Source organism: Spea bombifrons, chromosome 3, assembly GCF_027358695.1.
Source record: "Spea bombifrons isolate aSpeBom1 chromosome 3, aSpeBom1.2.pri, whole genome shotgun sequence".
Classification (NCBI taxonomy): Eukaryota; Metazoa; Chordata; class Amphibia; order Anura; family Pelobatidae; genus Spea; species Spea bombifrons.
Window position 1 is genome coordinate 30,233,074 of NC_071089.1, and position 27,851 is coordinate 30,260,924.

At 40.9% G+C, this 27,851-nt stretch overlaps 1 protein-coding gene across 5 annotated transcripts in view; it reads right to left on the reverse strand.

Moving 5' to 3' along the window:
• The window catches only part of UTRN (utrophin), a 284,301-nt gene that overhangs the window by 50,673 nt on the left and 205,777 nt on the right, over positions 1-27,851 (reverse strand). For all 5 annotated transcript variants that reach the window (XM_053460556.1, XM_053460558.1, XM_053460557.1 and 2 more), the window contains 2 exons: positions 12,120-12,249; positions 1,656-1,924 (listed from right to left, as the gene is read on the reverse strand). In XM_053460556.1, the coding sequence (XP_053316531.1) occupies positions 1,656-1,924; positions 12,120-12,249 (399 nt within the window). The remainder of the gene's footprint in view (positions 1-1,655; positions 1,925-12,119; positions 12,250-27,851) is intronic.

Genomic DNA, 27,851 nt, shown 5'->3' on the forward strand with positions numbered 1-27,851 from the left:
GTATTTAAGGTACTAAAGCCCCTCAGTGCTCAAAGAGTTAAGATGCATTCTCTAAAAAGGTTAAAAAAAGTATTTAAGGTACTAAAGCCCCTCAGTGCTCAAAGAGTTAAGATGCATTCTCTAAAAAGGTTAAAAAAAAAGTAAATAAATAAAAGGTCTAGCCTTAAGGAGAAGCTGCAGCTCAATGGCAAACAGCTGCAGGGTGGGGTAAGGGGCAAATGCAGAATCCCCATGCAAAGGGGGACACCACATAAATTTAAAGGGACCACTCAGCTATCATAAACCATGAAGTGCATATAATGGTTGGGGTGTCCCTTTAAACACGGGACATCAAATACAAATTACAATAATGTTGTAAATTCTTTTCATACCTGGATACATTCATGGTTTAATCTCAGATGTGACAATTCCATCATAAAGAGAAATTCCAAGTAACGCAATAGATTCTGTTTTCTATAATGTGCAGTTTTATCATGTGCTGTTTTGGTTTTAGACATATTTAGAGACCAGAGACATAAATCTTTTTTTTTTTTTTTCTCTGATAGCTTTGCTTGCGTGCTGCTGGGTAACCTAAATCTATATTTAATTACCGATTCCCCCAAAGGAGATCCATAGATTTTGCAAACCTATGTAAATGTGCGCTAGCTTTCCATGAGATAATTGCAGTATAGTAAGACTGTTGCTGCTGCCGCTTGAAGAGACAAGGCATAAAATGAACACGCTTTAAAATGTACCTTCAGAAGCACATTTAAGCAGATGGTTAGATATTCATGCTTGGGGGTCAATCGTTTGCATGGCCTCAATCTAATTGAACACATAATTTTGATGAAATGTATTAAGATGATAAATTATGCCTAAGGCCATTAAACAACTCAGTAATTTTACTTTAATTAATTGTTCATATAAACTGTAATTGGAGGCTATAATTGCACATGACAGTGTCTGTTTCTACATTACATCACATAAGCCAACCTCGGCTTGCCATAAATATTGGAGGTCAGCAGTGATGTAACATGAGAAAGTGTCCATAAAATTAGAAGACATTAATAGGTTTTTGATGTAAGGCTCTGTGTATACAGTAAATCATTTCTTAAAGGGGTAATTATGTCCACTTTTTCAAGTTAAGGTGAAGTGAAGCTAATAGTATTTAAGTGAAATGAAGAGTGTTTCAATTAGGTGGCTGGCCATCTAACACCACGAACAGCATCAGCACAAGAGCATGCACGAGAACTGAGAAGTCTCTTGTTCCGAGTGGCAGGATTCGGAATTGAACCCATTGGTTCCTAGACGTCCTAGAAGGCCAATGTGTCAGGTTTGTTTAAGATGCCCTCGCTATGCCTTCAGTATACAACTCCATATAATAGTGCATCCAATTATGGATGCTCTGTCTTCAGTAGGACATACATAATTTAGAGATTATTTAAAAACACTTGGAAACCTTAATTTGTTCACCCTAGGAAGGCAAAGAGAAAGGGGAGATATGATAGAATACATGCAATTAAATAAAGTCCATGAGTGACATCATTGGTGGCTTACATGAAGGACACGGCTTGCAAAAATGTCTTTACAGTCTCCAACTGATCTGCTGGTCTACTGCTAGACAGTCCAAAGCTAAACATTCATTAAAAAGTGAAAATGTTGGGTTCAATACTTACACTTGTCTTCTCAATGTGATCTTTCAAGGAGTCAATCAATAGGTCTCCTACTGGTTTCCAGCTACAGCGCACTTTCTCTGCTTCTATCAAGTCTCCATCAAGTTCATCCATTGCACTCTGAAGGTCCTTTAGCTTCTCCAAGGACTTGTCTACTTGCTTTTGCCAACTAACAGCCTGAGAATTCAGGTTTTCCCACTTTTCTTTCACCTCTGCTGACTGCTTGCGCATGGCCCTTGCAATTTTCTGTGCTTTTTCTTCTGGGGTTAATTCTAAAAAAAGGAAAATAAGGAGTAAAAGCAATTGAAATAACATCTCAGCTTACAGAGAAATCATTAATCAATACATCTTGAAAGAACAGAATTTCATGTTCCACTGAACTAACCACTTAGAGAACAAATGTGTACAAGAGTACTGGTCAATATTCAGCATGACTGAAGAACGGAGGCACCTTCTGAACTTCTCTCTACATCGAATGCGTAGCCTCTATTCCAGTTTAAATTGTGCCAAGCAATGTTGGTTCAAAACCAGGTCATTTACATTATTGTGGTGCCTGTAACATCTCAAAATGCTGCGGGTCACAGGAGTTTTACTTTATCAAGAGGACGATAGATAAATTGAACAGTCGCCCATCAGATGTTGTAGAGGGTAATACAGCGATGAGACCAAGAACTAATTAAGGTCTGAGTCTCAGCATCAGGACAAATGGGGAGACTAGATGGCCAGAATGGCTCTTATCTGATGTTAAATTCTGTGTTTCCATCTTTTAATTTAGTATACTTATTTTCAATGAATTTATGAATAATTTTATGGATCCATGGGGTTTATTAATTAAAGTGAGAGCTTGCAGAAAGCTGAAGGCTTCATTATGCATCAAAGAGTAAACCCCAGTGCTCACTCGTTTCCTCTTGTAAAAGAAACCTGGTGAGCCCTATATATACAGTTAGATAACCTCATAAAATGAACTATGCATTATGCAAGACTAGCTCTGCACTTCCTTGCAGAAGAAGTCCACAGAGATTGTTCCTTCATAATGCATAGTCAATTCAGTGATTTGAAAGTTAAAAAAGAAAGCTCTGTCAGTTAAAGTCTGTTTTCTAAAGCAAGGTAGTCAGGCAATGTAGCAAACCAGCATAAAAATCAAGAAGGGTGTTGGTTTCTATAATTAGAGGCATTAGCAGCAGAACGAAGGAGAAGGATCTCCGGTTAGACCTCACCTAGAGTACGGCGTACAGTCCTGGAGACAGAATCCCCAGAATGATACTGACATTCTAGAGGTAGTTTAGAGAAGGGATATTAAAATAATGAATGGGATTAGTATTATAGAGCTTGTAGGGAGTTCAACAACCTTCCATCAGAAGCCGTATACAATGAGGAAGTTTATTTAACCCCTTAATAACCCTCAAAATGCATTGTTTTCAATGGGTTTAGGGACCGCCCATTGTCGTTAAGGGGTTAAGCATGGCATAGTTGTATGACTATCCTGCATGTAAGACACACCAAGAACAGATAAGATTTAAGAGAAATTCTGCAGACTAGACAGGTTCTTATCTGCTGTCAAATTCTGTGTCTTTATGAATAAATGCAAAAGTCATGCCAACCCACAAACAACTACAAGGAAGCTACAATTCCCTTTATTTAAAGCCTAATATATAAGTCAGGCAAATAAAGTTACTGGCACCTACCCTATTTTGCAAGCTATCTACCACCCTTTTTTTAATAAAAAAAAAAAATACAATAAAAACACTATTGCTGATTATTCTCTCCCGTCTGTTTTGGACAACAGGAGATAATCAGATAACTACTTAAGAGTAATAGGTGGCCACAGACAATTTAGGTATTCATATTGTTCTAGGGTTATAAAAAATCAGCATGCTGAGTACATTAAAAACGGGAAAACACATAAAAAAGACATCCCTCATTAGGGACCAATGTATGAGCCACTTAGACAGAAAGCCAGTGACCTCAGCTTTGCCTCGTACGGAAAAAAAGAACTTTGTAGCAACGCCGTCTCAGTGTGACAGCAGAGCAAGCTAATGGGCTATTTTGGATTCCTGGAAGAAACAAATACAAACGGAGGTTCCATAGTGCACAAAAAGTCTGCGCATGACAAAAAATCTTTTCATCATAAGCCTACCGCTAAGACTGGTACCTTAACCAGTTTGTTTCCAGGCAGAGACTCCGAAACATACTAATTCACAGATGTAACCCAGACAGTTACGTCTATAATAAAAGTCTGGAAACTGTCTGGAAAATGCATTGAAAGAAAGGTTCCCTTGCTATGAACCTGATTGTTTTGCTGTCACGTCAAGAACAGCGAGCAAACATAATGGTCTATTTTGACACGGCCGCCAGTGTTGGCAGGAGAAATATGACCCGACCTTTATCTTCCAAGAGTAATAATAACAAAAAAAAATTCAAAGCTTTTTCAGGTGGATTGGAATCATGGCCAAACAATGACCTAAAAAAAGCTGCCACGTTGTCATTTGGTGACATTATATTGATTTTTATATAGGATTTTATGAGACACACCAATCAAATGCCACGGAAATAGATGTCCTTGATTGCATCCGCTTCATCTACATTCAGGAAACACTATATTCAGGTTCAAATCCACATCCGCAATATAAATGGCTTAGAGGGTTGGGAAAAAAAAACATTTTCCCTTTTTTCCCCTTATATAGTGTAAACACTGGAAAAGTTAGCAGTTTGTGAAATATTGTGTAGATGATAAAACCTAGTGGATGCTTCTTGAATAAAGAGTTACAATCTACAAGCAACACAAGATGATCATTTGTTTCTGGATGAAAAAATAAGATAAGGTATCTTAAACTTTGAAAGAAAAGGGATTACTCGAGAAGCACAAAACCAGACACAGTCTGGATACACTTAAACTTGGCTTAATTTCCTAATTGCGGTTACATGCCTTTGGTTTCCAGGTTCTCGCTAAAGGATATTATGTGGTATAATAAAACAGCAAAGAAATCACACTCTGTGTACAAAGGGTTAAGACATTAGTACAGAGGATTTCTGTGGAAACGTACAGACATAAAATATGCATGGGTGCACCTCTTGTAAATAAGGGGAAAATACAAAGTTCTTGCTTTGGAAAATGTTCCTTTCTGGATTAAACTCTGCTCTACCGAGAGGAACACACATTTGTTATATTTAATTGGACACAAGAAAGCATTTAAATGTGCTTGCTAGATAAATAAACTCTCTACCCTGTGAAAAATTGCTTTTAGCAATGTAAATGACTGGTCCCAAACAGAGGTTTTTAGTAATTATGCAAATGTACAAAAACAGGCTTTGGTGACAAGCATTGGGGTCTGTGCCTGGTCCTTCTTATTAGTAGGGTGACCACATTATATTTCTGCCAATCAGGGGCACAGTATGGATGGTTGAGGTTACATACATGGGCATAATTTATATATATATTTATACACATATATATATATATATATCAGGTACACGCTGATCCACATATGCACACACTGTCATACACACAGAAAATAAATGTTATATTACTGAAATTATTATGAAGCCATGGGAACCATGTTGATATCAGATTTAATAATATATTTATAGTATTATATACATAGTCATTACTGGACATGAGCCGTTTCAGAGAAGTAACCCCTCTATTACCAGACATGAGCAATTTCAGAGAATTAACCCCTCTGTTACCGGACAATATAGAACATCGCTGCAAACATTTTCCAAACCCGCTAGGGTTTATTCACTAAACTGAGACTTTGCAGAAACGTTAAATACACATAGTTAAAAACACATAGATAATTCCTCCAACACTTCAGTAAATAATTCATGACCAGTGTGCTATGATACCTGCACAATCATCAAGTGATACAGCCATTAAAAAACCCAAGGAATTTTAACAGAAAGTGAGCAATCCATAATAATCAGCTTGGCAGAACAATCATTTTGCTACCGGCAACAAACGTTGTGGTACTCTTTGCCTCTGAGTTTGTAATACTAAAAACTATGGAATTAGGTTTTACAAGCAGCTGGAAGGGATGCACCAGCCATAATATGCACTTTAATGCACATGATCACTTAATAGTCCCTTTAAATTTGGTTTGCTCCCATTTGCTCCAGCGCTGGATGGGTGAGAGTTCAGGGGTATCGATGTAATAAATTATTAATTATTATTAATTATTCACATGAACAGAAGTCTTCAAGCAGTCAATCAGTGGTGTGAAAACGGGACAAAGGAAAGGGTGTCGTGCCCAGGTTGAAGAATGAATATTGAAGCATCTACAAAGTACTTTCATCTACATTCTTCATTTGTAAGGCATGGGGCACAGACAACCACTAAACAGTTCGTAATACGAACACAAAGCAACAAAACCATTTAAAAAATGGTGACAAAGTTTTTATACCGTGGTAATTAATAAAACATTTCTGCAAGTGACATTTTAGCTGCATGATTAGACTACATATAAAAAAAACATGCCGCAGTTCTTTGTGGAGAAAAAGCTACAGTGTATTAATACAGTTTGGAAATTAAAAGTTCCTTTAACTCTGTTTCTTTTTTTTTTTTTTTACCCTTATTTGGTAAAGTAATTATCTTCTTCAGCAAAAAAAAAATTACAATAAAACTATTGCATTACCAGCTCATCAAAAATATAGTAATAACATGTCTATTTACTTGCGATAGATTGGATGAAGCATAAACAAATTAAATCCGATAAATAACAATTGTTAAAAGCTTTGTTAGTTTGTTCTCTTCACTGGATGATGCATTGTCTGTTGCAAGGCATTGTGGGACGTTTAATAGAGGACACTTAATTTCATGCAATGTTTGCCAAGAACAAAGTTCCTTTATGTATTATCACATATTAATCTACCTGTACACTTCTATATGGTTAATTTAAATACTATGGATGCCAAATATATCACTTAAAACCAATAAATAATTAACTGATCTGATTAACTGTATATCATTACTTGGCTTTGCACACGACCTACCAAGTTAAAGGTGCTGTTCCACTTAAGCTTAAATGCAGTATTAGCAATAAACCCACATGGCTTTTTCATGGCGTTTTTTCTCTCCCATAGACTTCTATTGGAGAAAAACGCCAAGATTTCTTGCAAAAAACGCCAGAGTGTCAACATGCTGCGATTTTGAAAAACTGCCACAGAGCCCAAAAAAGCAGAAAAACGCCAAAGAGGACTGAAAAAACGCGTTTTAATGTGGAGAGCCTTAAGCTTGGAGACGATACTATTATCAGGGGCAAGATGGCCGGTGAGTACAGGGACAAAATCCTTCCTACCCGCAGAGGTAGGAGCACAGTGGGGTCGTGTAGCAGTGTGTTACATGACCGTGCCCTAATATCATGGATGTTCTCACGCTGTGTTAGTAGCCATACGAATAGGCTCCAGAAAAGGGTAGTGTGTATTGTATGAGGCAAGATGATAGAGTGAGTGTGTAAGTGCATGTTAAATTGTGCATGTATGGGTGTGTGGGTGAAGGTGTGTGCCAATGCGTAAGGTGTTTACTGGGAGGAGGGCGCAAGGGGCTGGAGGCCACTTGGCTTTACCCTAGGCCAGAAGCTGCCTGGCTATTTTATTGGTGACGGAATTAAAAAAAGAACGTCACTATTATGTGATTAATGTGCTTATCTCCCTGATTGTGCATCTGGGTGGGCCTGTCACAAGATTTTGTTTCAACAATAGAACATTTCAAATGAAATATATATGTTTTCTGCTTGTTCACTATTGTACCCTGGGTAGTTCATTAGTAATAATGGATATATATATATATATATATATATATATATATAATACTGGTACCTGATGGACAGTAGTTTAAAATTTTGTTAGCGAATAACATTTTAATGATCCCTGAAATGTGTTACAAGACCAAATGGTACAACGTGGCTATGTAATAAACTTAGAGTTAAATAAATAAAGGGAATAAAATGAAAAGAAACACAGTGAGTAATAACATAAACAAAGAGACAAAGTTGTTCCCTCTGCATCAATAACCCAATGACTTTAATTTTTCTAAAAGTAATTTGTTGGAAAATGTTACCTCTGGGATCAAAGTACAAAACAATGGGTTTTGGTAGATGTGTTATAAAATGTCAGCAGACTACTGGTTTAAATGACTTCAAAGCAAAATAAAAAAAAGTGAATATAAACAAAAAAGAAGGAATGCAATCTAAAGTTCTTCTTCTGGCTATGCCAACAAGGGGTCCTGAAAGACCCCAAATAGTCATAGAAAAGGGTTCAAGGGTTACCACTAGACAAATATTCAGTTGCTGTGGAACTATAAATCCATAAATACCCCAAAATATATTGGCAGACTCTTTTTCAACAGTGTTGGTATCCATTTTTTAGCACACCATGGCTCATTTGCCATTGGGGAGGTTATTTCTAGTCAAGAAACAATAATCAAAGAACACTAAAACAAATTAAGTTTAAAATTACATGGATAACATCAGTAAAAATAATATTTGACAGAACCTTTTAAGGTCCTCCTTAAGATCATTTCATCCGTACATGGATGCCTGCCTGTGCCATATTTGCCCCCTACTTACACATCCATACTTATTCATTCACTCGTTCACACATATTCATTCACAAATACTCATTCATTCACTACTTACACATACTCATTCATACACCATCCCCCAGCAGCTTACCTCTGCGTTGCCACACACTGTGCAAACAACCACTCTTTTACCGCCCAGTGGAAGCAGAAAGACAGCAGGGTCACGAGATGTAACGTACGGTACTCTGCTGGGTTCCTGCATTCACTGGGTGGTGGATTCCAACCCCTGTGACCGCAGGCTCAAGGAGCAGCTGCTATGGGCCCCCCCAGGAATGACCTGGCCCAGGAGAGCTACCCCTTTTGCACTGCATTAAGCACAATCCTGTGTAAAGCGATTTAATCAAAATAAAAATGTAAGATGTCAATCATGCCTTGTATTAACTTGTCACAATAAATCATGGATATATCAATTTATCTCCTGTACTGTGACATCATCAACATAAGGAAAGAAGATAAATAAATATTGATGATTAATTTTATGTATCAATTGTTCCAGTAATCCAAAGATTTTTTTATATTTTTTAATTAATTTTCATAATGTTTGTTTTTAATTCAAGAGATAATGTAATATGATTTATTTATTTCTCCCCATAGGAGAGTATGCATAATAGGGTATATTACCATATTATTTATCTGTTATACCCAATAGGGTATGTTATGCTTTCATTTGATTCAAGAGTATATTTATTACTGGAAGGGTGCTCAAATATGATTTAATTTTTTCTGTAATATACAGCAATAAAGGCAGTAATACATCTTTAGTTTATTACTATTATTGGGGGATATTTTAGCGCAATAAGAAGGGGTGTAATTGAATTCCTCACTCAGGCCCACAGGGGCTAATGTGTTTAAAGTATAAATCCAAAACGATTCTCTCTGAAGTAACCTAATGTGCCTGTTACCTCCCCTAGGGCCAGCTGTAACTGTTTCAATACCTAGAAATCCTAGCCATTTAGTATCGTTATGTTTCTCCCTTATACGTCTTGCTACTGATGTATCTATTCCTTTTCCTACTCTGCCAATACGTTCATGGAATCTTGTTTTTAACTGTCTAATGGTTTTCCGAAACCGGCAGTTAATCAGATTGACAACGCTCACTGTTGAACAATTGATAAAATATTTTTAATTAATTAATTAAATAAACTCTTTCAGAATGGAGTTGCTGGTAAATTTCTTTGATGGAATTATAAAAGCACACGCCTTGCAGACTTAATGTCTGAATGGCCTCCTAAGAACCAATCTTTGCAATCATTTTGTCTTAACTATGGTAACAAAATCCATTTAACAGCAGTTACTTTATCCCAACTCTGTGAAACACTGGGAGAGTGAAGGATCAATTTCATATACCTGTCTACACATAAAAGCTATTTTTTTTTTCTATCAATGGGCTTGAGATCTTATCGATTGACACTATTTAAAACACAGGAGACTTTTTAGGGTATTCTAATGGGAAGAGTGGAAATGTCTGAAATTTGGAAAAATATAACAAATATAATATTAGAACATAATATACTGTACATACTGATTGCATAGAGTTGCCTGTTCAGCTGCTTCAAACTCTGTAGCAGAGTATAATGTATATGCTGCCAGAACTCAGCTTCAGAAATGTAAAACCAATACTAATTTGTATGCGGTGAAACAGCTACATTTATATTCAAAAAGCTTTTTATTCGGTACTTTTTTCTTATTTACGGTCAATCAAGGCAAACAGACTCCGGCATGTAAACATTGTCATTCCCTAGGTGTGTGTTTTCCTTATCTGCTTCATGCTGTGAGGTGTTAAACCTTAATGGAATGAAAACAGAGGAATGCCACCCAAAACAGAGGCAATGCTGTACATCTGACACACTTGGTTAACCCAAAAAGTACATCACAAGCTTTAGAGGCTGGCATTCAAAGACCTAGATCTGAATTGAATTTGAGCTAACTAAAGTTAATTTGTACTCTTTGGGACTCTGGCAGCCTGTCAGGGAGTTTGCTGTCCTTTTAGTGTCCACTCAAAACAGGTGCATATGTGTGCATAGGTGCATTTGTGTCTGTACATGAGCCTTGTATGCAATGCCATTCCAAACCACACGGGACCTCACGGTAAATAAACATTTGTAAATGTTTCAGCATGCTTTTCACATAGGTATATTCTAGCTTTGGTGTACCTTTAACAGTCTATATGTTTGTTAACAAAGCCAATAAGATTGGTGTCTACACCAGCTGTGAGGTTACAGCTGTTAAACTATTCTCCTGGCATAAAAAGATTTTTAAATCGATGCATGTCTTGAAAAGATCAGTGGAATGAATTGCACCATTGTAAGCAATGCTTCCAGCTCACCACTTTGTTTCTACTTCAAATGGTGCTTGAGAAAGCAATCCTTCTTCAGCTACACCTTCTCCAGTTTTCATCTGCAGCAGACGTAAATCTGTTATGAAATGCTGTCCGCAAGCTGGCAGTGCCTGAACTATTTATTTTCCTGTGGCTTAACTTATTGAAGCTTATTTATCCTAGGGTATTGATTACCTGTAAGATACATTCTTCATTGTCTCAAAAAACTTATGGAACAATTCACATTCAGCATGTGGTATCAGGCAACGCTCGGCTTGCTTGTGTCGCCATAACTGGCGGGTGGATGGGATTTAAATCAAGTCAATCACTGCTCTGCTGATTTATGGGTTTTCTGCAGAAACTCTAGAAGAAAACCTAGAAATCATTTTCTTTTTTAGGTTTAAGTTATAATATTGATAATAACAAAATGTCTCTTTCCTGTGGTCTTTTTGTATGACCTTTTGCATAAAGCCTAGAGCTCTGAAGGTGGGAGTGGGACATCAATACGCCACAGGCCTATACAGTCTGGATAATATATGCCCCTTCACACATCAGAGAGTTTACTTAATACAATGAAATCCCACAAGCCTGGAGAGGTACTTTCAGATATAGCATAGGCTTCCCATTCCTTCTTTACACAAGAAAGCTGTATGAATAGATCCTAATAATCACTATTGTATATGATGTGTCAAAAGCATGGTTTTTCTGTGTATTGTCCGATGTTTCAATTTCATGGGTGTCAGAAACTTAAATGTGCACTTCATAACTCCTGTTCAATGTGAACAGTTTAGCGGAAGTAATCTTTGTTAATTCGAGATTAGGTGTAATTTACTATGAGGTGAAATATGAGATACCATGCCTTACATACTATCTCTTTCCAACATACATCATGGAAGACATAGATTTTCCTTCTGACATTTCCCCTTTCATCCTTTTCAAACAGTTGTCTTTTTTCTTTTAGAGGTTCCTCCGTTATCTCATACTGAGTGACATCAAAATCAGATGCCATGACATCCAGAGGAGATGCATTATAGACACCGGAGTACATTCTAGTTGCAAGGACATCTCTTTTAGCCTTACTTAGGTTATATCATTCAACCCCAGCTGTGGTTCTACTGATTAGCATGTTTTTATTTATTTAAAATTGTGCAGTTGATAGGGTTTACTGAATAACAGGAGTCACTAAATTCTGAGTGAAAAGTCTGTAAAGAATACTCTTTTGGGATACTGGGTGGCCCAATAGAAGGTATTGACAGTATCTTATGATTTCCTCTTCTTTTTGACCAATACAGCAACATGAATTTTCCTTACTATTCCTATTTCCAAAGAACAGCTTTTAAGAATATGTGTCTTCAAAGTCAACTTCTTTGACCCATTCTCATAGACCCCAATCAGTGAAATGGTTCGTTGTGCTACAACAGACACACCCATGCTTGGAATAATCTAATAAACATTATCTGGCTAAATAAAAAAATGTCAACATTTGTTTATATTACATTTTATAGAATGCTGCGGTTGAATATTGTGTCAAAGTCTTGTCACAAAGTCTTTTCAAAATACATTGTAATCCAACCTGTTTTAGGAAGCAAGTTCCTTCGTGGCTCTTCTGGACCCTCGATAGGTTGCTCAGAAATGAAAATTCTTGCTTGCTCTACAGTGTTCATTATGGTTTGCTCTTTTTCCTTCAACTCCCGTTTCAGAACCTGGAAAATCAGTAAAACAACTTTTAAAATAAGGTAAAAAAAATAGCTAAATAAAATTCAAAATGAAGATAAAGTTGTGCTTAAGGCCCATGAAGCTGTGAGTTGCTGGAGATCACAATGCCTACTGCACGGCACTGACCGGGAGTTCAACTATAAGACAGCAACACTGGATTAAATGAAAAATGTGGAGCAACCTGCAGGTTTCCACAATGACTGCTCCCCATTTATTATCATTAGCACATAATTAGTATTTACAGATATGTCCCTCAATGTGGGATCATAATCGTTTATACCTGCAGAAAGAAACATTCGTGGATATACAGGATGTAGTACCATAGTGTAAATTTTCACTTAAAATGATATCAGCAACACTATGCACTTTGCTGGATACACATTAGAAAAGCTTGCTTGTTCCATTACAGGGACAATCAAGTAACTCCAAAAAACACACAATGCATCTAGGATTTTGATATAACCCTCACCCCACCCACAGAAAGACAAACGCCATTCTCTTTCTTAATTCTACTTTGCCTCAAGGTGCTGAAAGCAGTACTAAGTTCATAAAGTACTTAACAATACTATTCATTTTAGAATCAATCATTTGTGACACACAATCTACAGTAAGAAGACAAAGTCATTACAGTTTGGCTAGGTGACATTTCATAACCTACAAAGTTTAACTTGTAGCTATCTAACAGGCACTAGTGGCTTCATCAAAAGTTTATCACATCTTGACACATTAGAATAGAGACGTGTAAAAAACTAGCATTTTGGTTACCTAACTTAACAAATGTTTCCATTAAAGACTTATCGTTCCTTTCACTAAGAACTCAGCTGGCCCAAAAGCTTGGTATGGTAAAGTATGGTAACTCTCAGTTCCAGCTAATTTGCAAATTGGCTGTGAACTTATGCATAATAGCTTTTATTTTTGCATTGAAATGCGAATGTTAAGCTTTTCCAAGTTTTCTAGAGAATACTTGGTTTTTAAAGGATAGTCTACAATACTTCAAAATTATTCTTCACTGAGCATCTAAAGTGTCTTTAGAACTGCTAACCCTATCCAAATATGAATACAGCTCTTCCATAGCATCAAATGTGTTGTCAGTATCATAGCTACTGTCAAGTTTTCCTTTTCTTCATTAAAAATAGATAAAAAGAAGTAAAAAAAGAGCCACAAGATAAAGAACAGTACGGATATTATACATGTCTGTTCATTGTCCTTAGCCACTGATGAAAGCCTTTTGAAACAGTCAACGAACGTTCAGATTAAAATAAATCATTTGATCAGGGATATTTTTTAAACAGACTAAAGGTAGGAAAGAACACAGAAAATACAAAATCTGCACATCTTAATAAGAAAAGAAAAATAAATAAAGTAAGCTCTGACAGCATTTCTTTAGAAATATAAATACTGACTGTTGACATTATTGAATTTAACAGCTTACCAATTAATGGTAAACATCAAACCTACTCACATTTGGCCGCTGGTCTTTAACTTTTATGTTCCTGTTTATAGTATTATGGATTCATTTCCAATGTCCAAAGTTCTATCCCTTCTCCTCAACCCACCACTGCCAAGGCTGCCTAAACCAGTCAACAGCAATCAGCTAATTAACAACAGAGAACTAATAAATTAATGCAGAGGTATAATCATGGAGATCCTGAGAACAGGAACTTAGGGTGGCCCCTCTTCCATGGTATCCGTATAAGGTGGGGTTTTAGTGAATTAATCAGTACATAACCCAGTATATGTTTATAAATGTATAGAACTAATTTAGAATTCTGAAAATACGTGATCTGTTTTAAATATAGAAGGCTATGATTGCACATGAATTATATGATGTGTGGTAGTAATGAAAAATCTGCTTATTTTTATGTGCATAAAACCAAATATTGTTAGTATCTAAATATAGAATTTGTAGAAATATATGCTACATATAACCCATGCGAGTTTTAATATATAAAGTAGAATACATAATCTCTTGTATTATGTCGATCCCATAAAATAATGGAAAATTTAGAAAATACAGCAAACAAAGAATATATAACATCTAGGCTGTTAGCTAGCTTCTTACAAGTTCCTCTGGACCTCTGGATGACAAAGCACAAGGAAGTCTATTTATAGCAAAATTGGATTTCTTCAATAACCTTGACATTAATAACCTCCAATTTCACATCTATTTCTATACCCCAGAGTAACCTCGGGCTTCAAAATGCCCAATACAGTAGAGAAATAAGCAATACAAAGCATGTCACCACAAGCACAATAGTATGCATAAGGCTGAACTGTGGATCCTTTAAACAGTGCGGCAACATGTTACATATTATATATATAGATAGATATATATATATAATCAACCAATTTATCAGAATGTTTAACTTTTTCATGCAGAACCTCACTCTAATAGAGGGGGGGTAAGATTACATATAAATATTTACATACATAAAGAAACAGTGGCGTCTCCAGCTTTCATATTTAGGGGGGGGCACATGGGGGCCAGGGACCAAATTAGGGGGGCCAATGATAAAACGATACATATACACTATATATATATATATATATATATATATATATATATGTGTTAGACATGCATTTTATGTACTTATACAGCCACTGCTGTCAATATATATATATATAAATATAAATATTAGACCCTGTTGCCAATATATATTATAGTGAAAAAATTGGACCCTACCCAAGCATTTCCTTGGGCCCTGCTCAACGCTCCCTTGAATGCAATCTTTCCCTCTGCTACCACACCAAAAAATATACCGTATTGGCTCGAATATAGGCCGCACTTTTTTCCCCCACTTTAAGTTTTTAAAGTGGGGGTGCGGCCTATATTCAGGGTCTAGCGCCCGACGCCCGGGACATGCAGTCCCGGGCGCCGGGCAGGCAGCGGGGTTAAGATACAGATCCCCCGCAGCGGTGCAGGGGACCTGCATCCTTCTCCCCGATACGCTCAGACAGCCTCCCCTGCCAGCACTTCCCACGGGGGGGGTGCCGGCACGGGAGGTTATCTAAGCGTTTTACCTCTGCCCACCCCCGACTTACCGGAGCAGACTCCCGGGTGTCTTGCGGGGCCGGCGGGAGACATCTACGCAATACGCGAATGCAACTTCCGGTACCGGTACCGGAAGTTGCATACGCGTATTGCGTAGATGTCCCTCGCCGGCCCCGCAAGACACCCGGGAGTCTGCTCCGGTAAGTCGAGGAGGGGGGGCAGAGGAGGACAGCGGCAGCGTATCGCAGGGAGGGAGGACAGCGGCAGCGTATCGCGGGGAGGGAGGACAGCGGCAGCGTATCGCGGGGAGGGAGGACAGCGGCAGCGTATCACGGGGAGGGAGGACAGCGGCAGCGTATCTCGGGGAGGGAGGACAGCGGCAGCGTATCTCGGGGAGGGAGGACAGTGGCAGCATATCTCGGGGAGGGAGGACAGAGTGGCAGCATGTTTTTTTTGGTGCTTTTTTAAAGAAAAAAAACTTTTTCTTCAAAAAAGCACCAAACTTTTAGGGTGCGGCCTATATACGGGGGCGGCCTATATCCGAGCCAATACGGTATTTGCCACACTGACTGCAGATCAGGAGAAGACAGTGAGAGTCAGTGCAGTCTTCCCTCCTTCTGACTGCACCGTGACATTAAGAGGTCCTCTCCCCTGTAATCATCCCCAGAGTCCCTTTGTCCCCTTATTCACTAAACCATACCACTCTTTTACTTACACCCTGTAGTTCAGGCATAGATCAAATAAACAACACATGGAAACAGCACATGCAACTGAATAAGACAAAAAAAACCCTTGTATTTGCAGGAATACATAAATAATGTATGGAAACATAGCGTTGCAGGTATAAACCAACAAAACACACAAACCCAGCATTGCAGGTATTGATCAACTGGAAATCACATGTAAACTCAACACTGAAGGTATAGATCAAATAAACAACACATGGAAACAGCACTCCAGGTATTGATCAACTAAATAAGACATACAAATCTTATATTTGCAGGTAAACATAAATAATGTATGGAAAGATAACAGATACAGATACAGATAACACAAAACCCAGCTCTGCAGGTATATATGAATTGGAAATTACATATAAACGCTGCATTAAAGGTATAGATAAAACCCCCTAAATTACAGGCATAGCTCACAGGTCGCACACCTCAAAGCCAACCCTGGCGTCCACATTGTCCACATAGAACCTGACCAGCACCCAAATTACACACACACAGGATGTGCCATCTTTGTCGGCAAACAGCCCAGCAAGAGTCAACTTTGTCCCCAAACAGCTGAGCGTACGCCATCTTTGTCCCATCTACCCCTTCTCCCTCGTAAGGTGTATCACACATTCTAGCTCAAACTTTGCTGCCAGATATATTTCAATGTATGCATTTGCAGACCCGTTTTATGCATCTGTCCAATTGAAATTAGGGCAAGTATGTGAGTTTTGATAGAAGTACCTGCACGGAATGAGAATTAACGCAAGCTGCTATTGTAAGCGTTACATTCGACTGCCTATTAAATAAGTTTTTAACGTTCTGGGACCATGAGAAGAATCAGATTTTCACGGTGCATTCTCTAACAGTTTGCACTGTCTTATCGTATTTTTTCACGAAAGAGCCACTTCCCTTGGTGCTGCGGTTTGCTCTTGATAACAAAAACAGATAAGTGATTTCACTACTTGCCATGGCAACATTTCAAAAAAGCTGCCAGCCCCCTGTGCCCGTCTATTGCTAGCGTGTTTATGACTCATTTGCACACAATGTAATGCCATTTAGGAGGTAAGCGATAAAAAGAAAATGTTTATACCAAAAGAGGATTGAATAAATATCCTAAACAATACTTTCACAAACAGACAATTTCTGGCTGGTGTTTCAGTTAAGAGCTAATTTTAAATTACCAAGCTTGGTAAGATTTATTGGACAAAGCCACTTTAAATTACATTTCATTTTTATTATTTTCTTAGCATTCCTATTTCATATGCAGAATCAGGTTTTAAAAACTCTCTTCTCTCATGCTCTGTTACCTCTATTGAAGCATAAGAACCATGATTTTATGTGGATACATATCCATAGGCACTGAACACTATCTAGATGTGTCAATCTAAGCACATGGATTCGTTCTAGAGCATGGGTGTCAAACTTCAGACATTGAAGACCAGAATCAGGTAAGAATTTAGAATTTGGATATCCCAGCAAGAGCACTGGAAGCTCAAATAAAATATTTGGAATTTATTAAATCACGAGTTCAAAGCAAAGTTTTATCAAAATATTGGTCTGTTTGTGGCCCTCGAGGCCTGGAGGTTGACACTTCTGTTCTAGAGTATTTTCTGAATGCACAATGATGATGTGTAGTGTAGTAAGAATAGTATCTGGAACTGAGATCGCTAAGGAATATAGTTCCTAGAATGTGTAACCACCCTAGAGATGTTTCAGATGTACCCTAAGCCCTTTTTGTGAAAGCACCAAATCAATCATGTTAAAGTGATTGTAGTTACCTTGATTCTTATCCATATTGTGCCTGGGTGACTCTGCATGGTGTTACACATTCTTCCCAAGTCTTGTAAAATAATCCAAAATTTTGCAAGTGATCAACCAAGACTGTTGGCAGTGAATAATTTGCTTAGCTGTGAACAAGGCACCAAGTCATGTTCTCCTACCTTCACTTCTGTGATGGCCTATTTATTTTATAAATGCATTGGTAGAACTTTCCCAAAGCCCTAGTGTGCGACCCAGAGTGTGAACCTTGAAATTACTTCATAAAACGTATAAACCTAAAAGGTGTCAAAAACTGTTTAGAGATGGTAGTGGCCCTCCTCCTAAAATATCAAACTAACATCATCTACTGTATATTCTAATAAAAAAAAATCTTAAAGCCAGATTTTAGGATATTTTCCTTTGAATTAATTTCTGAAATTAATTACTGAACTACTTTATAATGACATTATGAAAAATAACCAGAGTTGCTGTATTTCCGCTATATGGTCTGTAGATTTTTTTTCTCATGTTTTATCAGTATGGATCAAAGCACCATATTGACATAATCCACAAGACAGTGCAAGGTGTTGTAGTAACAACTATTCACAAGCTCAGGTCTGAAAAGTTACACAAGGGTCACATTCTAAAAATTACAGATGTAAAAATCTAACCAAAAGACAGCCATTTTTACACATAATGGTTATCATGTGTCTTGTACAGCTCTGCATAGATGATGAATAAGTATTTGTTGAAGTCACAACAGGATGCAAAAATGCTTAGAAAGATATTGAGACTTCATCAATTTTTCCATGACAACTGTCCTTTAACTCTAGATAGGTTTTCTCTCCTGCCTGTCGGTTGAAATCATTCTCTGTTTGTCTGTTCTAATGATCAAGAAAAGTGCCATAATCAAAGTTGCTTGATGGGTTCAGTTTGCCAGCCATGCAGGATGCCACAAAATAAGCTCTCATCATTTTCAACATAAAAAATTCCGATGCCTGGATGTCGAGAGCTTCTGACTTTATGAGATGCTACCTATATGAGATTTTTCTAGAAGACTGAACTGCCACGTTAACATTGAATATTAATTATGAAAAAAGCAATACACCATTGATTTCCTTCTGCCTGAACTGTGGATACATTGTAAGCCGGTGACAAGCATTATATCACAAGAACAATGAAGTACACAGGAAATACAAATTAAACTGGCAAGTGGATTAGGTCTCAATAAACCAAAAAGGTTGTTTAATACATAGTTAAATCCATGGGGCCAACTCGGTACTAGTTACAAGAGAAGGACCATTTCTTTGGGACTGGCTCTTTGTAATTACACATTAACAGCACGTTGAGATCTTCTATATTAGTGCACACTCCCATCTTGGTAAATGCCCATCTCCTGCAAGGGTATTGCTCACCTCTAGAAGCAGCCACCTTATGAACAAAAAAGATATACCTTGGGCCTCCAAACTAAGCAAAGGTCAATTAAAGAAGAAGTAAGTATGGGAAGTGAGGATATGAAAAAGAAAGTGTGTGAGGAACAATGTGTGAGTATATGAGGAGTGTGACAGAGAGAATATGTATGCCTAGAAGGAAGAGAGAGGGACCAAGAGGGAAACTTGAGAAAGTGTGTGTATGTGTGAATAGAGCAGACACTACAATATAAGTAGATTTATTAGCTGCTTAGTGCTCCACTGCTATAGATGACCAAATGGTAGAAAGGCCTTTTCAGAGGATGTTGTAGGAAAGATTCTACAAAAGCAGAAGAACTCATTATTGGGATGATTATGTCCCTTATGTTATAATTATTCCTTTCATCGCTCAATGGCCCCGACCAAATCCATTCCTTCAGGACTTCTAAAAACCTAGAGCCCACCCCTCTATCATCATGTGTAATGCTCTATGATTCATTAGTGAATCACACATTGTAAATGCATCAACTAATGCTTGCAAGAACTAAATGAGAGCCCTTCCACATGGGCATGGGTCTTTTTGCATGTCAGCCAGTATAAAGATTTTTTTTACAGAAAAAACATTAAAGGAAATGTTTATGAGGTAAGTGTTTGAGTAAAGAAAGAATATTTTCATACTTCAATCTTAACCAAAAGTATAAATGTAGAAATGTCCTAGAATGCTCTACATTCTGTAGAAACATATAAATGATTTATAGGTGACCAAACAACATAAGCCTACAAATTAATTTCACAACTGACATTCACATTTAAAGGTCCCACAGGAACAGGTTTTAATATTCACTACTGAAAGACCATACGGTTGTGGATTATGCCTAAAACAGATTACAGCTTGGTTACAGACAACTGGTGAAGAATATTGGTGGAAGGAGATGTATCTTTAAGTCTACTTATTTCCTTCAGGGGAATTCATGAGATGATTCATGTTCATGTTCATAAACCAAGAGATTCATCCCCCTACCCTAAAGAAATTATGATTTACTGCTACATATAAATCCCCAGAAGGATCAAAATCTATTAAACAGTAGGTAGGAAAAATGACTCAGACTCAAACAAACTTTTTTCTAACCTTCGTAAAGAGAAGAACTAAACTACGGATACTAAAAATGTAAGTGACTCTAGAGGATTGAGCTGTGCAGGCGTGTATCGTGTTTTGTATTATTAAAATAGCTTAAAAAAATAAAAGAATTGACTTCCAGGAGTTTTACTGTAAGAGTAGAAAAAGACACACAAGTGATCCATGAATTATTTCCTATGGATTAATGCTATCACAGAAACCCATTAGTGGAACTCTGAAGTGCCATATATAAGAGACATTGGTATTATAAATTTAAAGTGCAGTATGAAGAAAACTCCTAAGGATAGGAAAATGGCATCATCCTGGTTTAGGTCTGTGGAATGTGCTGCAGTGTAACACTATAAGGACAGAAAGATTTAATTATCACTGGTCCTGGTGTAAAGACTGCCCCCAACTTCACCAAGCAAAATGTCCCACAGTGCCACTTTTGCAACAAACAGCTTGAGTGTCTTTGCCCAAAGCAGCTTATCAGTGCCATCCTAACATTCCAACAGCCTGTCTGTGCCATCTTGCCCCCAGCTTGTCAGTGCCCCCAAAAAGCTGACCTGTGCCATCATTGCCCCCTGCTTGTCAACATACACGCTGGCACACATATGTAAACACACTTCCTCATACTCGCTAACTTACACTCCATCTGACCAGATTTGTATATCCATGCTCAAACCTACACACTTAAATATCCATGTTCACACACACAAATACACATCCATTCACACACACTTACACACCCATGCTCACACACACACACACACACTTACACACCCATGCTGACACACACTTATACATCCATGTTCACACACAATTACACATCCATTCACACACACACGTACACACCCATGTCACACATACACACACTTACACACCCATACTCACACACACACACCCATACTCACACACACACACACTTACACACCCATGCTGACACACACTTATATATCCATGTTCACACACAATTACACATCCATTCACACACACACATACACACCCATGTCACACATACACACACTTACACACCCATACTCACACACACACCCATACTCACACACACACACACTTACACACCCATGCTGACACACACTTATACATCCATGTCCACACACACAATTACACATCCATGCTCAGACACACTGCTGCCAAGAAGAAACTATTACCAAGGTTTTCAATAAACTAAAAGTTCTAAAAATGATCTAAATATGACCTGATGATTTAGAGTAAAACGGGTATTAGAGTATTAATGTGGAATTTGAGCAGAACTGTCGCTTTTATTAAAACCATTGATTTGATAGACAACTCAACTTCCAGTTCTATGGCTTTGCATGATTAGTCCTCCCTATTAAGTTATCTTTTCGTTATTGTTATGTTGCTGATAGTTGTTGATTGGTTCATGCAGCCTTTGTAAGGATGGAGTAAGGGGAAGTTATATAATGTCAGGAAATAGAGTAGAGAATGCTGGCCCTGCTTGTTGCCTTTGCTTTTATAAGGCTAGGTTTCCACTTGGGTTTTTGTCCGGCGTTTTTTTCTTGATGAAAAACGCCAGGAAAACTGCCAAGAAAACTGCCACTGCATTTACCTGCGTTTTGGCGTTTTTTCTGCAGTTTTTTCTGGCGTTTTAGCCTTTCTGTGGAAATTGCTTTTTTTGACCTTAGGCAGTTTTTCCAGCCTTTACAAGTTAGAAGTTTCACCCAGCTAAAAGGGATTAGGATAAATGGCAAGTATCTGCCCTCTCCTGCTGTCATTTACTTGGTAGACCCTTTTGTCTCTTTTCTGTGGTTTGTAAGGCATGCTTTATTTCGAATGTCTGCTCCTCTGGGAAGATTGGCCCCAAATGATGGTGCAAATTGTTTGCTGTTCCTTTTGGCACGCAGGATCCGGTCGCGTATGTTTGTTTGTAATGGCATGTTTGTTCCAAATGGTGTAAAATTCAATATGAACCAGTCCAGGACTTTGTTTTGTGTGAAACTGTTTGTTTTCAGCCTATTTCTCGTAGGACACACAGATACTGGGTCCATCCTCTGCATTGTAACTGTGGAAAAAACGCCATAAAAAACGCCAAGGCAATAAACCCACATGGCTTTTTCATGGCGTTTTTTCTCTCCCATAGACTTCTATTGGAGAAAAAAAGCCAAGATTTCTTGCAAAAAACGCCAGAGTGTCAACATGCTGCGATTTTGAAAAACTGCCACAGAGCCCAAAAAAGCAGAAAACGCCAAAGAGGACTGAAAAAACGCCAGACAGAAAAACGCCAAGTGGAAATGGCATTTTGCGATTTCCTATTGAATTACAGCTAACATCTGGCTGCATGCGTTTTTCACAAAAAAACGCCAGGTGGCGCTATTGGCGTTTTTATAGGCGTTTTTAGCAAAAAAAACCCCAATGGAAACCAAGCCTCAAGCAGCAGCTGCCCCTCGGTCCTAGCTTCCTGATTGATGGGTGGATTTACATGACCAGGGCTGACCAATCAGAGAGAGGGGAAACTGGGCAGGCTGCTGATTGGTTGCGGGTGTCAGCGAATCAGGGGCTGCCCCTCAGCCCTAGCCTCCTGATTGGTGGGTAGTGTCACCTGACCAGGGCTGACCAATCAGAGAGAGGGGAAACTGAGCAGGCTGCTGATTGGTTGCTGGAGTCAGCTGACTAGACTCGGCCAATCAGGGGCTGCCCCTCAGCCCTAGCCTCCTGATTGGTGGGTGATGTCACCTGACCAGGGCTGACCAATCAGAGAGAGGGGAAACTGAGCAGGCTGCTGATTGGTTGCTGGAGTCAGCTGACTAGACTCGGCCAATCAGGGGCTGCCCCTCAGCCCTAGCCTCCTGATTGGTGGGTGATGTCACCTGACCAGGGCTGACAAATCAGAGAGCGGGGAAACTGGGCTGGCTGCTGATTGGTTGCTGGAGTCAGCTGACTAGGCTTGGCCAATCAGGGGCTGCCCCTCAGCCATAGCCTCCTGATTGGTAGGTGATGTCACCTGATATGGGCTGACCAATCAGAGAGAGGGGAAACTGGGCAGGCTGCTGATTGGTTGCTGGGGTCAGCTGACTAGGCTCGGCCAATCAGGGGCTGCCCCTCAGCCCTAGCCTCCTGATTGGTGGGTGATGTCACCTGAGCAGGGCTGACCAATCAGAGAGAGGGGAAACTGGGCTGGCTGCTGATTGGTTGCTGGGGTCAGCTGACTAGGCTCGGCCAATCAGGGGCTGCCCCTCAGCCCTAGCCTCCTGATTGGTGGGTGATGTCACCTGACATGGGCTGACCAATCAGAGAGAGGGGAAACTGGGCAGGCTGCTGATTGGTTGCTGGAGTCAGCTGACTAGGCTCGGCCAATCAGGGGCTGCCCCTCAGCCCTAGCCTCCTGATTGGTGGGTGATGTCACCTGACCAGGGCTGACCAATCAGAGAGAGAGGGGAAACTGGGCTGGCTGCTGATTGGTTGCTGGAGTCAGCTGACTAGGCTCGGCCAATCAGGGGCTGCCCCTCAGCCCTAGCCTCCTGATTGGTGGGTGATGTCACCTGACATGGGCTGACCAATCAGAGAGAGGGGAAACTGGGCAGGCTGCTGATTGGTTGCTGGAGTCAGCTGACTAGGCTCGGCCAATCAGGGGCTGCCCCTCAGCCCTAGCCTCCTGATTGGTGGGTGATCTCACCTGACCAGGGCTGACCAATCAGAGAGAGGGGAAACTGGGCTGGCTGCTGATTGGTTGCTGGAGTCAGCTGACTAGGCTCGGCCAATCAGGGGCTGCCCCTCAGCCCTAGCCTCCTGATTGGTGGGTGATGTCACCTGACATGGGCTGACCAATCAGAGAGAGGGGAAACTGGGCAGGCTGCTGATTGGTTGCTGGAGTCAGCTGACTAGGCTCGGCCAATAAGGGGCTGCCCCTCAGCCCTAGCCTCCTGATTGGTGGGTGATGTCACCTGACCAGGGCTGACCAGAGAGAGGGGAAACTGGGCAGGCTGCTGATTGGTTGCTGGGGTCAGCTGACTAGGCTCGGCCAATCAGGGGCTGCCCCTCAGCCCTAGCCTCCTGATTGGTGGGTGATGTCACCTGAGCAGGGCTGACCAATCACAGAGAGGGGAAACTGGGCTGGCTGCTGATTGGTTGCTGGGGTCAGCTGACTAGGCTCGGCCAATCAGGGGCTGCCCCTAAGCATTAGCCTCCTGATTGGTGCGTTAAGTCACAGAGAGAGTTATCATATTGCATGGCACTTTATGATTATTTAATAATTATTATTAATTATTAATTTGTTAAATGAATCATTAATAATGACAAGTTTTTTAGCCACTTGAATTTACGGGCACCAAGGTAATTACAACATAGTTAACAATTACCACGCCTGACCTCACTGGTGTGGGAAAAAGCCGGCAGTTGCCGGATTTGAACTTATGAGCATTGGGGTGGAAGTCCAACGCCTTAACCAAAACTCCAAGTAAGAGACACTGGGAATCGCTTCTCTCTGTAGCATATTGGGTTTGGTGTTAGCATGTTCTGCCCCTGCAAGCCACCATACTTTAGTTTATATAGTATGTTTGATTGCAGGTCTTTCGTCTAGTCTCTGTAGCCTAATGGCATAAGTGTTGGACTGGGTGACTTGATGTTCTGAGTTTAATTCCGCTAGGCTTCATCTGTGGCTGTTAAGTTCTTTTTTTTTTTTTTTTGTTTTTAACTAAGCCCATAGACCAAAACATAAACCATCTCGTCTTTGCCCTTACAAGCCACCCTTCTTTAGTTTATTTAGTTTATTTAGACATGTCCAGGCCAGGGCTTATCTTTGTACAGTATTTGCCCTTACAAGCCACCCTTCTTTAGTTTATTTAGTTTATTTAGATATGTCCAGGCCAGGGCTTATCTTTGTACAGTATTTCCCCTGTCTCTTCTTTTGTGTTTTAGTTTTTTTCCTGCCTCCACCTTTGCTATCCCAGTTTGGAGTTAACCAAAGTATGGAAAATGCTACACCCAATCACAAATGGAGTCTTGCTGAGCCAATAGAGACGCAACTCCCACCTAGGAAGTGACTTGACGTGGCGCATTACGGAACTTCACATTTTTTATCCTTTATGGAAATAAAATTAATTATTTAAGTGTGTGTGTGTTATTATTATTATTTTTTTATATTCCTTTGGTACGTAGTTGACACTGCAGATTGTAGGAAGTGCTAGTGCCTGTACCTTTAGAGGGAGGCTATAGAGGGAGGCTATAGAAAATGCTAATTTAACCAAAATGCTAAGTGAACCAGCTGGGTGAAGCCTTCTGCTTTCCCTCCTCCAGTGTGAGGATTCGTGGACTGTTGTACAAAAGCAAACATAGGGGTTTAATGTGAGTGAATTTGCAGCTCTGGGCAAGATTGTCCGGGCTATTTGTGGATTGTTGCTATAACAGACCACCTCAATATCCGAAGCAAGTCTACCGCAGAGACCTGATTTAAACTCCTTGACTTTGCTATACATTTTAATTTCCAGATTATTAATACGTTTCTGCTGGGTAAAGAGCTTGGCTGACCCTGTATAATGCATAGCTAAGTCAATCTGATGTCGCTGGAAAACCCCTGACCTTTTAATTATGCACTATACAGGAGCAGCTCAGCCCTTCTAGCAAGAGGAACCTGTAAGTATGGGCCCTATGGACTCTCCCGTCAACCCTCCTTCCAGGGAATGCTCTCCAATTAAGGAAGTGACTGCTGGAGACTTTCTCCTGCCTGATGAGCCAAGACAGGCTTATCCTAGTCAAGCAGCAGCTGCCCCTCAGTCCTAGCTTCCTGATTGATGGGTGGATTTACATGACCAGGGCTGACCAATCAGAGAGAGGGGAAACTGGGCAGCCTGCTGATTGGTTGCGGGTGTCAGCGAATCAGGGGCTGCCCCTCAGCCCTAGCCTCCTGATTGGTGGGTAGTGTCACCTGACCAGGGCTGACCAATCAGAGAGAGGGGAAACTGAGCAGGCTGCTGATTGGTTGCTGGAGTCAGCTGCCTAGACTCGGCCAATCAGGGGCTGCCCCTCAGCCCTAGCCTCCTGATTGGTGGGTGATGTCACCTGACCAGGGCTGACCAATCAGAGAGAGGGGAAACTGAGCAGGCTGCTGATTGGTTGCTAGAGTCAGCTGACTAGACTCGGCCAATCAGGGGCTGCCCCTCAGCCCTAGCCTCCTGATTGGTGGGTGATGTCACCTGACCAGGGCTGACCAATCAGAGAGCGGGGAAACTGGGCTGGCTGCTGATTGGTTGCTGGAGTCAGCTGACTAGGCTCGGCCAATCAGGGGCTGCCCCTCAGCCATAGCCTCCTGATTGGTGGGTGATGTCACCTGACATGGGCTGACCAATCAGAGAGAGGGGAAACTGGGCAGGCTGCTGATTGGTTGCTGGGGTCAGCTGACTAGGCTCGGCCAATCAGGGGCTGCCCCTCAGCCCTAGCCTCCTGATTGGTGGGTGATGTCACCTGACCAGGGCTGACCAATCAGAGAGAGGGGAAACTGGGCTGGCTGCTGATTGGTTGCTGGGGTCAGCTGACTAGGCTCGGCCAATCAGGGGCTGCCCCTCAGCCCTAGCCTCCTGATTGGTGGGTGATGTCACCTGACATGGGCTGACCAATCAGAGAGAGGGGAAAGTGGGCAGGCTGCTGATTGGTTGCTGGAGTCAGCTGACTAGGCTCGGCCAATCAGGGGCTGCCCCTCAGCCCTAGCCTCCTGATTGGTGGGTGATGTCACCTGAGCAGGGCTGACCAATCACAGAGAGGGGAAACTGGGCTGGCTGCTGATTGGTTGCTGGGGTCAGCTGACTAGACTCGGCCAATCAGGGGCTGCCCCTCAGCCCTAGCCTCCTGATTGGTGGGTGATGTCACCTGACATGGGCTGACCAATCAGAGAGCGGGGAAACTGGGCTGGCTGCTGATTGGTTCCTGGAGTCAGCTGACTAGGCTCGGCCAATCAGGGGCTGCCCCTCAGCCATAGCCTCCTGATTGGTGGGTGATGTCACCTGACATGGGCTGACCAATCAGAGAGAGGGGAAACTGGGCAGGCTGCTGATTGGTTGCTGGGGTCAGCTGACTAGGCTCGGCCAATCAGGGGCTGCCCCTCAGCCCTAGCCTCCTGATTGGTGGGTGATGTCACCTGAGCAGGGCTGACCAATCAGAGAGAGGGGAAACTGGGCTGGCTGCTGATTGGTTGCTGGGGTCAGCTGACTAGGCTCGGCCAATCAGGGGCTGCCCCTCAGCCCTAGCCTCCTGATTGGTGGGTGATGTCACCTGACATGGGCTGACCAATCAGAGAGAGGGGAAACTGGGCAGGCTGCTGATTGGTTGCTGGAGTCAGCTGACTAGGCTCGGCCAATCAGGGGCTGCCCCTCAGCCCTAGCCTCCTGATTGGTGGGTGATGTCACCTGACCAGGGCTGACCAATCAGAGAGAGGGGAAACTGGGCTGGCTGCTGATTGGTTGCTGGAGTCAGCTGACTAGGCTCGGCCAATCAGGGGCTGCCCCTCAGCCCTAGACTCCTGATTGGTGGGTGATGTCACCTGACATGGGCTGACCAATCAGAGAGAGGGGAAACTGGGCAGGCTGCTGATTGGTTGCTGGGGTCAGCTGACTAGGCTCGGCCA